At 48.3% G+C, this 15281-nt stretch overlaps 2 protein-coding genes across 6 annotated transcripts in view; one reads left to right on the forward strand and one right to left on the reverse strand.

Annotated features, from left to right (window-relative positions):
• Positions 1-1267: 1267 nt before the first annotated feature.
• LOC103890358 (collagen alpha-1(I) chain) lies at positions 1268-8667 on the reverse strand. Its single transcript, XM_054553678.2, is given in 3 exon segments — positions 1268-2593; positions 3066-5432; positions 5434-8667. Coding segments are annotated over 2 exon segments (1071 nt in total). The 5' UTR covers positions 5848-8667; the 3' UTR covers positions 1268-2593; positions 3066-4775.
• The window catches only part of AFAP1 (actin filament associated protein 1), a 179476-nt gene continuing 169282 nt past the window's right edge, over positions 5088-15281 (forward strand). For 2 of the 5 annotated variants that reach the window (XM_054553673.2, XM_054553676.2), the window contains exon 1: positions 5113-5335. The gene's annotated coding sequence lies outside the window, so the exon portion shown is untranslated. Of the gene's footprint in view, positions 5336-15281 lie in introns of all 5 variants that reach the window. The other 3 variants (XM_063723767.1, XM_063723775.1, XM_063723774.1) reach the window with 2 other exon arrangements.

Raw genomic sequence — 15281 nt, forward strand, 5'->3', positions numbered from 1 at the left:
GGACTGGTTCATTGGGTGGTTAGCTTCTTGCTAGTAGACATAGGCCTGGATGTCTCAGCAGGAATGTTGTGAGAGGTTTCCAAGTATGTGTTCAAGAATCAGGCCGAGTTTATTCATTTACTAATTCAACAGATATTAATTCTACATGCTTCAGTTACAGAATCCTGTAAGTGTAGAATTTATGACCAGAGGCTTTGATAAAAAGGGATTTGTTTTTTCTACCTAACAGAGAATCTGGGGGTAGGTGATTGCTGGTGTTGTTTCACTGGGTCAATAGTGCAAGGTTCAGAATCTCTCTGATTCTCTTGCCTGTAGTGTATGAGATGGATGCACAATGGCCACTATAGCTGCAGATATCACACCCGTGTTCATGATCATAATCCCTGCTGCTGAGAAAAAGACAGCGTCTGATGTGTCTTTTCCTTTTCCAAGAGAGCAAAAACTTCCCTCAAAATCAGGGGTGTGCTGGTATTTTGGGGGAGAGGAGGGAGAGGGAAAGTCCTGATTTTTAACAGTTGCCAACTTCTGTATAAGTTCTACTATGTCTGATTTCAAGCTGCCACCATGACATTGCTGACTACGGCGTTGGAGAGAGAAGTCAGCAGCACACCATGATTTAGGTTTTCCACCTACTGACGCGGAAGATGCAAATCTTCAAGAACATAGTAAGAGTAAAATAACCAGGAAATAATGCATTTTGAGGATTATCTTTGTTTTATATTTATATTTACATACAATTATATAAAATTTATATATATATAATTATATAAATATCTAATATAGGCTAGGCGCGGTGGCTTACACCTGTAATCCCAGCAGTTTGGGAGGCCAAGGTGGGCAGATCACCTGAGGTTGGGCGCTTGAGACCAGCCTGACCAACATGGAGAAACCCCGTCTCTACTAAAAATACAAAATTAGCCAGGTGTGGTGGTGCATGCCTGTAATCCCAGCTACTCAAGAGACTGAGGCAGGAAAATCACTTGAACCTGGGAGGTGGAGGTCGCGGTGAGCCCAGATCGTGTCATTGCACTCCAGCCTGGGCAACAAGAGTGAAACTCCATCTCAAAATAAATAAATAAATAAATAAATATATTTATGTATAAATATATAATTATATACATAAATGTATATATTAATATATAAAATATGTTTATTTATTTCTGAGACAGGGTCTCGCTCTGTCACCCAGGCTGAAGTGCAGTGGCACTATCATAGCTCATTGGAGCCTTGAACAGATGGCTCAAGTGATCCTCCCACCTCAGCCTCCTGAGCGGCTAGGATTGCACGCACATACCACCATGCCTAGCTAATTTTAAAATTTTTTGTAGAGACAGGGTCTTCCTTTTTTGCCTAGGCTGGTCTTGAACTCCTGGGCTCAAGTGATCTTCCTGCCTCAGCCTTCCAATGTGTTGGGATTACAGATGTGGGCTACTACACCCGGTCTAATGCATTTTTTAATTTGCAAGTTTATATTATTTAATATTTTTAAGTACTGAATGCGTTGAACACCAACTTGCAGAATTCCCGAGCAATGGACGGTCAGCTCTCATGTTCTGATTCAAACTGCCCCAGCACACCATGGCTAGAAACCTCTCAGCCAACTTCCACTTATGTCTCCCTGGGCAGGACAATGTTGCTTGGCCAATCCCCACTAAGAGGGACTCTGGAAAGGCAAGAAACTATTCTGTTCTCTGTAATGGAACGTGACCAGGGAGAAGGCAGCTGGCAGGGCCAATTGGGCCCTCTAACCAGCAGCGTCCACCATCGACCAACTGCCCTAGAACTTCACCGTGCTGGGCATTTGGGGCACTGTTATGAGTAAGAGTTTCCATTTTTCTTCTCATGGGGCCATCATGCAAAAGACAATTTGTTTTTTTTTTTGGAGACAAAGTTTTGTTCTTGTTACTCAGGCTGGAGTGCAATGGTGCAATCTCGGCTCACTGCAACGTCTGCCTCCTGGGTTCAAGTAATTCTCCTGCCTCGGCCTCCCGAGTAGCTGGGATTACAGGCATGCACCACCATGCCTAGCTAATTTTTGTATTTTTAGTAGAGATGGGGTTTCAACATGTTGGCCAGGCTGGTCTGGAACTCCTGAGCCACCACACCCAGCCAAGAGGCAGATTTTAAATCAACAAGTATAGTTGTGACGAATGCCAGAAAGAAGAAAGTGTGTGATGGGGAGGGGACCTACATTATTGTCTTATATTTTAACACTTTCATAGGCAATAACTAAAAACTTAGAAGCTTAAAACAACACACACATTTAACCCAGTTTTGGCAAGCTAGGAGTTGAGCACATTTTAGCAGGTCCTCTGCTTAGGGTCTCAAGCTAAGGAGCTGGGCTGCATCCTCATCTGAGGCTCAACCAGGGCAGAATCCATTTCCAGGTCCACTGAGGTTATTGGCAGAATTCATTTCCTTGGACCTGCTTGGCAAGGGCCCAGCTTTTTGCTTCCTTGCCTACGGGGCCCCTCCAAAGGTCCTTTCTCAGCACCGCATCTCCCTCCTGCAGGGCCTGCAGGTGGAACCTCTCTCTCTAGTGTGCAAAGGTGATGCACTGTGACAGTGACATCCATTGCTTTTGCCAGAGGCTCTGTGGGTTAGAAGCCAGTCACGGGTTCTGCTTGTACCCAAGGTTAGGAAGATTATGCAAGGGCATAGGTCATTGGTCACTAGGGGGGGTCAGTCACTTTAGGGTGTGGCTGCCACCACTGAACTTGGTGAGACTTTAAGGGTTGGTAGGAGCTGGCCAGGTACAGGGGTGAGGGTGTATTAGGCAGGGGTGAGGGCGTGGAGGGGGATGCAGAGGCCTGCACCCTGGAATGTCCTTTCACTCCCTGAGGTTTTGTTCTCCTGATCCCTGAGTACATCCCAGAACACAGTGGGGCCCTAGCTGGGGAGAGGTAGGGAAGCATGTGATGTTCATCGGGGGACCTTGTTAGGCAAATCAGATTAGGGGCCAGGCTTTCAGTGGTGGGTGTGAGTGTGCGAGTGAGTGAGTGTGCAGGTGTGTGTGGGAAGGGAGATGGGGATAGGGTCAGCCCCAGCCACCTTCAAGACCTCACCTGTGCATCCACCCATCCCAGCAGCATCCCTGAGTGAGTGCCTTCAGGGTGCAGGTCCTGTTTTGCACACAGAAGTGAATCAGAGTGGGACACTGCCTTGCCTTAGAGAGGTCACACTTCTTTTTTTTTTTTTTTTAACTTGCGACAGAGTCTCGCTCTATTGCCCAGGCTGGAGTGCAGTGGCGTGACTTTGGCTCACTGCAACCTCCGCCTCCCAGGTTCAAGCAATTTTCCTGCCTCAGCCTCCTGGGTAGCTGGGATTATAGGCACGCATTACCATGCCTGGCTAATTGTTGTATTTTAGTTTCACCATATTGGCCAGGCTGGTCCCACACTTCTGGCCTCAAGCGATCTGCCCCCCTTGGCCTCCCAAAGTGCTGGGATTACAGGTGTGAGTCACTGTGCTGGGCAAGAGGTCACACTTCATGCCAAGTGGGAGGCAGCCACTCAGACAGCACCCCAGCTGGCACTGGGAGTGAGGGGTGCTCAGCGTCCTAGGAAGGCAGAGGGCTGCGTGAGAGGTTTGGGGAGGAAGGACTGGAGGAGGATTTGAGATTTTCACCTGAGCAGCTAGGTGGATGGAGGGGCTGTTTACTGAGAATCACAAGAATGTGGATGAGCAGGTTGGGGCACTGATAAAGCACTCTGTTTTGGCCCGCAGAAAATTTGAGGTGCCTCCCTGGTGTCCAGCTAGGGCTTTGGGAGAGGTCAGGGCTGGGCATCTGACTTGGATGGATGTCTCTAGCAGGCAGCAGAGCATGTGGATGGTTTGTGAAGCCCGGAAGGGCATGAGATTTCCTGTAGCAGTGCCCACTGCGAATGGAAGGGCATTTGGCCTGAGCCCAGACATGTACAAGTTGGGCAGAGAAGGGGGTGGGTCCCTGGGACTCACAGAGGAACAGCTATGGAGGTATAGAAAAACCAAGTGTTGGGGGGTCACATGCGGAAATAAGATGAGGAAAGAGGTTTTAAAGACCATCAGGGTTGGGGACAGTAGTTCATGCCTGTAATCCCAACACTTTGGGAGGCTGAGATGAGAGGATAGCTTGAGGCCAGGAGTTTGAGACCAGCCTGGGCAACATAGGGAGACCCCATTTCTATAAATAAATAAATACATTGGTACTTGGCACTTCAGGTGGGGAACAGCAAACACAGGAAAGCTCTGAGGCAGGAAAGGGAACTGATTAGTGCTTGCTCCTGGTTCCTTTATCAGGCCTTAAAGAGATGCAGAGACATCTCAGGTACTCCTTGGCCGAGCTCCTTCAGGGAGGGCCTAAGTTCGCTTCTACTTCACATCTTTAACAAATTTTTCTTTTTTGGAGACAGAGTCTCACTCTGTCGCCCAGGCTGGAGTGCACGCAGTGGCACGATCTCAGCTCACTGCAACCTCCACCTCCCGGGTTCAAGCGATTCTCCTGCCTCAGCCTCCCCAGTAGCTGGGACTACAGGTACGCGCCACCACAATCGGCTAAGTTTTTGTATTTTTAGTAGAGACGGGGTTTCATCTTTTTGGCCAGGCTGGTTTCGAACTCCTGACCTCAAGTGATCCGCCTGCTTCGGCCTCCCAGAGTGCTGGGATTACAGGTGTGAGCCACCGTGCCCGGCCCTACTTCACTCCTAACGCCCACCATACGTGCTTCCAAATGTTTGCTGAACGACTACAAGATGAACGAGTGAATGGGATTACGTTTCTTCGGGTGGCAGGCAATCCTATTCCTTGGACCTCAGTTTCCCTTTCTGTAAAGCAAGCCTGTCTCTCGCTCTCTGCCCTAAAAGCCTGAGCTCTGGGTTTGAGATGAGCGCGTCCTGTAGAGCCGACTCCAAGTAGACGTTGAGCTGGGTATTCCAGGAGGCGAGGATTCGGCCGACTCTTGAGTCGGGTTCTCCCGCGGGACCCCGCAAGCCCAGTCCCAGAGCCGCCCCGCCCAACCTCCCTTTGTTCCCCCAGGCCCCGCCCACTCCGCGCAGCTCGCTCCCCATTGGCCGGGGGGCGGGCCCTGGGCGCCCGGCTCCGCTGGGGGCGGGACGGCGGGCGGCGGGCGGGGCCGTGTGCGCCTGCGCGGTGTTTGTCCCGGCCGCAGCCCCACGCCGGCTGCAGCTCCGCGAGCCGAGCCGGATCCCGAGCGGGGGACACGGGCTGAGGCGGCGGCGGCAGCCCCGCCCCGGGGCTCCATTGTTGAGGCGGCCGCGGCTCTGTCGGCTGTTCAGCTGCGCTCCAGTCGGCCCAGGCGCCGCGGCGAGGAGCGAGCGCTGTGAGGCGGCGGCCTGAGGTGAGACGGCGCGACTGGCGGCAGGGTCTCCGGACCGGGCGGGGGTCTCTGCCCCGGGCGTGGCGGCTCCGAGCGGGGCTCCGCAGGGTCCGGGGTCGGGGTCCGGGGTCCGTGCGCCTGGGCTTTGTCTCGGCCTCGGGTGGCACCGGGGGCTCCGCGCCTGCTGCGACGCCGTGTGGGCCCGCGCGGGGGTCCCGGTCGTCCTGCGGGTGGGGGCCAGTCCCCACTGCTCCCCAGCTCCCCGCGTCTGCCCGGAGGGGACTGCATGGACCCGGGCGCTGGCTCCTGCCCGGCGCCCCCGCGGCGTGGCTGGTCCCCGTGTGCGTCAGAGGGGGCCCTGCGAAGACCCACTCGTGGGGCGGGGTCCGGGTCACCAAGAGTGGGAGACTCCGCCGCCCTCCCCGCCGTCCCCCGTAGCGAGACTGCTTCGTCCGACTCACCGAGGGGACTGCGCGGACCCTCGGACGAGGGGGTCCGTGACTCTGGGTGGGGGCTCTTTCTCGGCCCCGCATGACGGCTTCCTGAGTGCTTTGTCACCTATAGGTTGCTGCGTGGACCCACGCCCGTGGGTCCCGGCCGCCCTGTGAGTGGGGCTCTGCGCCGCCCCGTGGCTCGTCTGGGTCTACCCTGCCTGGGACGCGAGTGTAATGGGGGTCCGTGCGCGGGGGGCGCGGTTGGTGGGGGCGCACTGCCCCCGCTCCGTGATTTATCCTCTCACTTGCCCGGCGGGTGGAAGCGAGAGGCGCGGGCCCGGAGCTGTCGCGCAGCGGCCGCACCGTCCTCTCCCCTGGCCGGCGGGTCCCGGGGGGCGCGGGGCTGTCACCGCGCGTCCCACAGCCGCGCTTCCTGCTCTGGCCCCCGGGCTGGGCTCTGATTGGAGGGAGCAGGGCCCTACTGCCCGGCGCTTCTTGATTTCTTCCGTTAGTAATGGGAAGAAAAAAAAAATCTGGAAAGCCAGATTGAACTTTGTAGCTCTCAGCGCCTGGAGAGTGGAAGAAACTCTCCCAAGAATTTGGCGGGCTGGAAAATGCGTTGCAAGCAGGAGCATCCACACCCACGGAATGAGGCCAAGGCAGTTACAGTTAGAGGTCAGATTTATGAGGGAAGAGCGAGGGTGAGGTCCGTGGGTGGGGAGACTCCGACCTCAGCTTGATGGGAAGACCTGATGCTGCCCCTCAGACGCTGTATTTCTCAGCCACCAAAGAAAGTGGAATCACTCATTAGTGAATGCTTTCATCAAACTTTTGAAAAACCTGTTATATCCCAGGAAGCAAAATCGAACTGGACAGTTTTCCCCTTTTAAGAGAGTTAAAGATCCCGGAGACAAACAGCAGAAGGCTCAAGGAGTCCAAATACCCAACCTGAAGTTCTTTCTGAACAAGAGATGGTGTTTAGGTAACAGGCATACAAGACAAAACTGAGTTAATTACCGCAGCTGTGGCTCCTAGCCCTCTAGCGTGTCATGCAGGCCCTTTTGCTTTCTCTGCCCTCCGCTGCCCCAGACCCCCACTCTACCCCGCACCTCCAGTCATCAGCTCCTGCTGACCCGTTGCTATGGACTCTGTTTAGGTGGCTCCCTTCTCTCTGAAGCTTTTCTTGTTCTTCTGAAGTCCTGGTCTTTAAGAGCTTATGATCTGCCAGGACAGATTGGCTTTGGGTAATACATGGTTAACTGTAGCACAGCTTGAAAAATGCTCTGATAGAGGTGGGCAGGCACAGTTTATACATGCGGGTAAACGCGAGCTCCTTTTTCAATGCCATGAATCCAAGTGTTCATGCTATTTTAAATCTGCAATTCTTTGACTCTCCAGAGGGTTTTTAGATTAATTTTTTTCTATTACTTCCTAATGTTTGTTGCCTACTGCAGAGTACTTGATTAAAACTTAACAGGACGGCCGGGCGCGGTGGCTCACGCCTGTAATCCCAGGATTTTGGGAGGTCGAGGCAGGCGGATCATTTGAGGTCAGGAGTTCGAGACCAGCCTGGCCAACATGGTGAAACCCCGTCTCTACTAAAAATACAAAAATTAGCCGAGCATGGTGGTGGGTGCCTGTAATGGCAGCTACTCAGGAGGCTGAGGCAGGAGAATAGCTTGAACCCAGGAGGCGGAGGTTGCAGTGAGTCGAAATGACTCCACTGCACTCCAGCCTGGGCGATAGAGTAAGATTTTGTCCCAAAATAAAAACAAAAACAATGTACTGGGTCTACATCTGGCTCTGGAATTTTCCTGGAAGGCCTTCTCTTCTGGGCTTCGTTTTTCTCACCTCTGAGGATCGTAAACTGCATAATTTCTAAGAAACTTTTCAGCCCTACACCTTTAATTCTTTCAAGCAAATATAGTAGAGAAAAATTCTCTTACCGGCAATGGTATAAATAATGGAGGCCCTTGAAAATGTGGATTCTAAAGTGGAAGTTCCTTTTCTTCTTCCCCTTTTTTTCCTTTTAAACAAGTTGAGTTACATGTGTATATACTTTATCTCAGAGTTAATGACAAGTATCTATGATGAAACCTTAAGCAACTTTTTGGCAATATCTTTCATATTCTTCATAATTGTGTTTTATGTGCAGCATCTTCACTATATCCAATTGGTTCGTTTTTTTCTCATTAATGGAGTTGTTGAGCTCAGATCTTTTTTTCAGGAGCATTTTGTTGATCTTTTAAATGTCATGTGAAGTATGTTTCAATCTAACATTTTATTTTGGAGAGTAAAATGGGAGTAAATGGAATTTTGAGAGTGCCTTGAGTAGATGTACTTGGCTTTGTGTAATGGTTTGAAGCCTAGTTTAAAATTACCACTTGTGGCCAGGTGTGGTGGCTCACGCCTGTAATCCCAACACTTTGGGAGGCTGAGGCAGGCAGATCACGAGGTTAGAAGATGGAGACCATCCTGGCTAACACGGTGAAACCCTATCTCCACTAAAAATATAAAAAGTTAGCCAGGCATGGTGGCACATGCCTGTTGTCCCAGCTACTCAGGAGGCTGAGGCAGGAGAATTATTTGAACCCGGGAGGCGGAGGTTGCAGTGAACCGATATTGCACCACTGCACTCCAGCCTGGGTGACAGAGGGAGACTCCATCTGAAAAAAAAAAAAAAAATTACCACTTGTAAAAAATTGCATCACATGTTGAATGACCTATAAAGGAGCTATAGTTCTAAGGAATATGGTAATTAGTCCTTTAAAATAGTAAGGCCAGGTGCTGTGGTTTACACCTGTAATGCCAGCACTTTGGGAGACTGAGGTAGGAGGACCATTTGAGCCCAAGATTAGAGGCTGCAGTGAGCTATAATCATGCCACTGCGTTCCAGTCTGGGTGACAGAGTGAAACCCTTTCTGTAAAAAATAAAAAGGTAAATAAATAATTTAAAAATAAAATATTAAACTCCTTTCCAATTTATCTGTTTGGTAAGGTGGGAATTTGATGTGCCTGAGTTTCTTAAAGCCACGTGTCTCTGTAGAAAGGAGACACAATTTTCCCTGCTATTCCTAGTTATTTGGATGATTATAGGGATTAAAAATAGCCATTTGGTCAAGTTGTGAGCTACTGAATTACAATTTTTGCTTCACTCAGTAGGATTTTGCCTGTATTTTGATTTGCATTCTTATCTTAATTTAGGAAAAGTTCTTTGTTATATGCTCCATGTACTTTGTTCTTTTGGGGAATCTGACCTTAGGAGAGGGCTTCAAAACGCGACCAGATTTTCTTTATGGTTTTCTAGATTTTATTAATGTTTTAATAAAACTTAACTAGTTAATGCTGCTTCTGTGTCGAGGTGTTTTTCATTTACAGCAGGCTTGATTTTTATATGGATTAAATGAAAGGGAGGGGACGCATGGGTATGGAGAAGACAGAGGATATATTTTTGAGCTCTGCATTTCAGAGTTCTTTTCTCTAGCCCTGGTCGGGGTCCCAAACAGGGAACTTAATTCACTCTATCACTGAAGTATACTCTTGCTTTGATGCCATTGGTATGGTGTCCTAGAGATTTGCTGTGGCTGCTAGGAGTGTTTCATAGTAAGAACTGATGCGACTTCTCTTTTGTCAGCTTATGAGTCTATAAACCATCCTGTTCCCTTTAGTATTATCTGCCTGGAACTGGAAGGTCAGAGATGAAGTTTTCTTAGATTATAAGTCTCAGTCTTTGCTGTCTACCTTCCTTTCTCTCCCATGTCACCTGCTATTTTTTTCCTCTGTTTTTCATTTTAATGTTTTTATTGTATAGGTGTCTATGATTGCAGGCTACCTCAAAACATTTTTGGATATTGACAGGATATAAGTATGAATAATATGTAAAAGATAACTTACTCTAGTTCTTTTGAACAGAGGACTTGAATTCAATATGTAGCCCTGTTAAAGCTTTTGTTAAGTCCAAGTACTTTTCTGAACTTCAGTTCCCTTACCTGTAAAATGGAGTTAGTTGTTAGTAATACCTGTTCTGCGTAACTCAGGAGATTGTTTGGAGGATCAAGTGAAATCATGAATGTAATGGAATTTTGTAAATTTTAAATAAAATATTGTATTACCTAAGATTAAAAAAAAAGACCCATTAAGAATGGAATTAATCTGGGTTTTCCTTTGAAATCCCAAATGTTTAATGTACAGAGAAGTCTTAATGTGTCTGTTGGGGAGCTTCATTAGGGTTGTTTTCTATCTTTAATTGGCCAGTATTGTTTTATATTTTAGCACTTTTGGGGAACATCAAATTTGTGTTTCAGTTATCATTAATATTTTACAAAGTTATTGAATGTGCATGATTTAGTCTTTAACAATCTCTTCAATTATTTACATTCCCATGTAAAAAATGAAGTAATCAATGTCCATGTAAATGACATTCCCATGCTTTAATGAAGCATAATTTCCTGACATTGCAGTTTCTAAGTGCCCTGTCTTGAGGTTGGGAAAGCTAAAGGGCAGTCAGAGGTCAAGGTCAGCAAAGCATCACATTTTGACATTTGAAGTCCAGCAGCAGCATCACAGTGAACCCCAGTCCAGCACTCAAGAAGTTTCTCTGCACGTGCCTCTCCTCCAGCTACTTCAGAAGCTGTGTGCGGTGTCGGGCCTGCTTTCCTCTCTCACCTCTGCCTTTTCTTTCTCTTCACCAACTTCTACTGAGTGCCTCTGATGTCCCAGACAGTGGCAGTGGGAGTACAAAGGCTAATAAACCCGGCCCTGGTCCTCAAAGAATTTATGTTTTCTGTGCAGATGCTAAGTTATACTGTCATATATAGTGTTGACAAACATGGATACAGATTTCCTGTGAAGTGCAGCAGCACCGTTCTAGAAGCAGAGATGCAGAGGTGGGACTCATGACTCACACGTGGAGAGCTGGAGTTCTTGGTCCAGTGGGAAAAACTGACCTGGACATCATTTCAGTGCAGCAGGATGAGTGCTGGCTCCCTCGGGGCATCTGAAGCCGGGTTAGTCTGGTGTTCAGTCTCCTGTGTGGTACTTTGAGTTTGTCAGTAAGACGAGCATTGGGAGGTTTCTAAGTGAAAGGAAAGGCAGTCACTTACCTGAAATCTAAAATCTGTAGGTGTTCTGGGCCATTTATAATTCACTGTATCTGTTTTGTCAGAACAAGTCTATCATCTGTTGTTTTGGATGGAGTGTGGCCAGCCCTGCCTTTGGATGTAAGGAAATCAGGAAACGCTTGTCAGATGTTAACACCGTGCCAGACAATCTGCTGGGGGTTTCCATGTAAATCACTATATTCATTTCTGTTGCTGCTTTAACACATTTCCACAAATTTAGTGGCTTAAAATAATTGAAATTGTATCATCTCACAGTTCTGTGGGGTAGAAGTCTGATGTGGGTGTCACTGGGCAAAAATCACCATGTGGGCTGGGCTGCATTCCTCACTGGAGAATTGTTTCCAAGCGCTTTTGGCCAAATATGGTTCCTTGTGGTTGCAGGACTGAGGTGTCCCCTTGCTGGCCATCTGTTGGGGGCTGCCCTCAGCTCCTGAGGCCTCTATCTGGTCTTTGCATGTGGTCCCATCAGCTCAGGACTAGCTAAGCCAGGGACCTGGTCAGGCCCTCGAATTCCCCTGTGTGCATTTCTCTTCTTCACTCAGAGAAAGTTCTATGCCCTTTTTTTTTTTTTTATATTTTTTTGAGACGGAGTCTCGCACTGTTGCCCAGGCTGGAGTGCAGTGGTGTGATCTCAGCTCACTGCAACCTCCGCCTCCTGGGTTCAAGTGATTCTCCTGCCTCAGCCTCCTGAGTAGCTGGGATTACAGGTGCTCGCCACCATGCCCGACTCATTTTTGTATTTTTAGTAGAGACGGGGTTTCACCATGTTGGCCAGGATGGTCTCCATCTCTTGACCTTGTGATTCGCCCAACTTGGCCTCCCAAAGTGCTGTGATTACAGGCGTGAGCCACTGTGCCTGGCCAGTTCTATGCTCTTAAAGGCTCATGGGATTAGACTGGATCTCCCTGGATAGCCCAGGATACTCTTAGTAAGGCCTGTGGCAAAGCCCTTTTGCCATGCTGTGTGACATAGTCACAGGTCTTGGGGGTGAGAATCTCCCACCACAGTTACCGATCCACTTACTACAGCAGCCTGGGAGGTGGTTTTCATTGCCTCTGGTTAACAGATACCAATTTTTTTTTTTGCAAATCGGCAGGAACATGAAGATCCCTTTTTTTTTTTTTTTTTTTTTGAGACGGAGTCTTGCTCTGTTGCCCAGGCTGGAGTGCAGTGGCACGATCTCGGCTCACCACAACTTCCACCTCCTGGGTTCAAGGGATTCTCCTGCCTCAGCCTCCTGAGTAGCTGGGACTACAGGCACATGCCATCGAGCCCGGCTAATTTTTGTATTTTTAGTAGAGACGGGTTTTCACTGTGTTGGCCAGGCTGGTCACAAACTCCTGACCTTGTGATCCGCCGGCCTTGGCCTCCCAAAATGCTGGGATTACAGGCGTGAGCCACTGCCGTGAAGATCCTTCTTAAATAGAAAATCTGTTCCTCTGACTTGATGTGAGGCTGTTGGTGAGGTTTATAGCAGTGGAGACAGGTCCATCAGAAACGGAGCTAAACTTTGTGTTTTGGAGTATTTTGATGGCCTGCCCTGATTACATAAGTTTTGCTAAGAAGTCATTAGAGTAATTCTTCTACTGGAAGAAACACCCATATGGGGAATTTGGGACCTTGCCTTTTCAAGTTTTACACAAAGGACTCTTCATGGGGTGAAAAGTACATGATTCCAGGTCCATTTCTAGAATGGAAACAGCTGAATCAACCCAGCAGCAATTCACATTCCTGAGTTTTAGAGAATCTGATTGTTTCAAGGCTGAAGCAAAAAGCCCAATAAACAATGTTTGTACCTTTATTAATAGTTAGGAATTAGGTACATCCCGTGGTCAAGAAAACAACTGATGGTGGTCACCAAGTAGTTTAAAACAAAGCAGGACCTCATTTTATCATGTGGGTGTTTTTGATTTTTTTTATGAATTTTTTTTTTCCTGTGCAATAAATGACAAGCTCTGACTTAAAATACATTTCCTTTAAGAAACCAGAATCTAGGGCTGGGTGCGCTGGCTCACGCCTGTAATCCCAGACTTTGGGAGGCCTAGGAGGGCGGATCACGAGGTCGGGAGACCGAGACCATCCTGGTTATGGTGAAACCGCATCTCTACAAAATACAAAAAATTAGCTGGGCATGGTGGCGGGCGCCTGTAGTCACAGCTACTCAGGAGGCTGAGGCAGGAGAATGGCGTGAACCCGGGAGGTGGAGCTTGCAGTGAGCCAAGATCTCGCCACTGCACTCCAGGCTGGGTGACAAAGTGAGACTCCGTCTCCAAAAAAAAAAAAAAAAACAGAATCTATAATCCTAAGGTTTTTAACCTGGCTTTCAGAAATTTATGAACTCCCCAAAATCCAGTGCAAAAATTTTGTGTATATGCATCCATGTGTGTTTATGGGGAGACGATTTATAGCTCTCCATACATTTTCAAAGTGGTTGGATTCCAAAAAATTTTAGAACACACCACTTGGGCCTGGTGTGGTGGCTCACACCTGTAATCCCAGCACTTAGGGAGGCTGAGGCAGAAGGATCCATTGAGGTCAGGAGTTCAAGACCATCCTAGGCAACATAGCGAGATCTCCACCTCTACCAAAAAAAAAAATGCTGGGCGTGGTGGTGCACACCTGTGGTTCTAGCTGCTCGGGAGGTTGATCACCTGATCCCAATAATTTGAGGCTGCAGTAAGCTAGAATTGCACCACAGCACTCCAGCCTGAGCAACAGAGCAAGACCCTCTCTCTTAAAAACAAAAAACTGTATCACTTAATATACTATTCTTGTTGGTCAAGTATCAGATTTTGTTTAACAATTAAATACTCATTTTTAGCAAAGGTGTACAGGCATACAGTTCTAAGAGTCAGAAATTAACAAGGCTTAGAACAAAACCCAGCAATCCCCTACCTTACCCTTCTCCACCCTGATCCCTGTTCCTTGGAGGTTACTGCTTTTATGTTTTAGCTCGTTCTTCTAGATTGTGTGAAAGATAGGGAGATGTCCTACTGTGGAAGACAAGGATTCAGGTCGCTACCCTCCCCCCTCCTCCTGTTGCCCACGTTTTTCTCCCCCATCCTCTCAGTATAATTATTGTGATGGTGAGGCCAGGCACGGTAGCTCATGACTTATCCCAGATTTCTGGGAGGCCGAGGCAGGCAGATCACTCAAGGCCAGGAGTTGAAGGCCAGCCTGTCCAACACAGTGAAACCCCGTCTCTACTAAAAAATACAAAAATTAGTCGGTTGTAGTGTCGCACACCTGTAGTCCCAGCTACTCAGGAGGGTGAGGCACAAGAATTGCTTGAACCTGGGAGGTGGAGGTTGCAGTGAGCTGAGACCGCACTGTAAGCTGAGATCGCACCACTGCACTCCAGCCTGGGCAACAGAAGTAGACTCTGTCTCAAAAAAAATTATTGTGATAGTGGGATACATAGTACAATAGTGTACATATTTAGTATTCATCCTAGTTTTTGGCCCAGAGCGTCTAAAACCCTTGTAATTTCCTGATAGGAACATCATTGGTTATAATATTTGGCCTTAGGTTTCAATTCCTGACACAAGAGCTTCTAAGACTTTTAGAATCTCTGGAGTGATAGGAGTGTCTTTTGTATGATAATGAGATGACAGGTGGCTTTGGGCCCCTAGACAGGTTCAGGATTAGGGCTGGTTGCCAGAAAGACCGAGGCATGATTAAAGAGTTGGACATACCAGCCCCACCCCTACCTCTGGGGAGGGGAGACGAGACGGGCTGGAGATTGAGCTAGTCACCGGTGGCCAATAACTTAATCATGTCTATGTTATGAAAACTCCATAAAACCCTCTAAATACTGGGTTTGGAGAGCTTCTGGTTTGGTGAACTCATTTGGTGCTGGGGAGGTGGCACTCCCAGGAAGGGCATGGGAGCCCTGACCTCCCTGCCCCGTGGTGTGCCCTGTGCGTCTCTTGCGTTTGGCTGTTCCTGTGTTCTATTCTTTGTAATAAACCAGTAAGAGTAAGTAAGTGCCAAGCACTTTGCGTCTGTCACCTCTCTTACTTTTTCAGCAACACTGTGTGGCAGATAATGTCCTCATTTTGCCGGTGACAAAATGAGATTGATGCATTGAGTAACTTGCTCAAGGTCACATAATAAGAATTCAAGCTCTGACTCCGAAGCCTGTGCTTTTAACCAGCATGCTGCATACATGGCCTCTTTATTTGTTAGGATTTTTGGTGTCTCTAGGTCCTGATACCAAGTTGACCGTTGTGGCCTGGAGCTATTATAACGGAGCTTTTAGCAGTCCTGCTGAGAACAGAGCTGGCACCTCCGGATTTGCAGGGCAGGGGCTGTTCCTGCTGTGAGCTGCAGGCCACTCCCTGTAGCCCTTGGCTGATCTTCCTCATCCACTCCCTCCCTCATTCAGTAGTTCCTGAGTGCGGCCTCTGTGTG

Source organism: Pongo abelii, chromosome 3 (genome assembly GCF_028885655.2).
Source record: "Pongo abelii isolate AG06213 chromosome 3, NHGRI_mPonAbe1-v2.0_pri, whole genome shotgun sequence".
Classification (NCBI taxonomy): Eukaryota; Metazoa; Chordata; class Mammalia; order Primates; family Hominidae; genus Pongo; species Pongo abelii.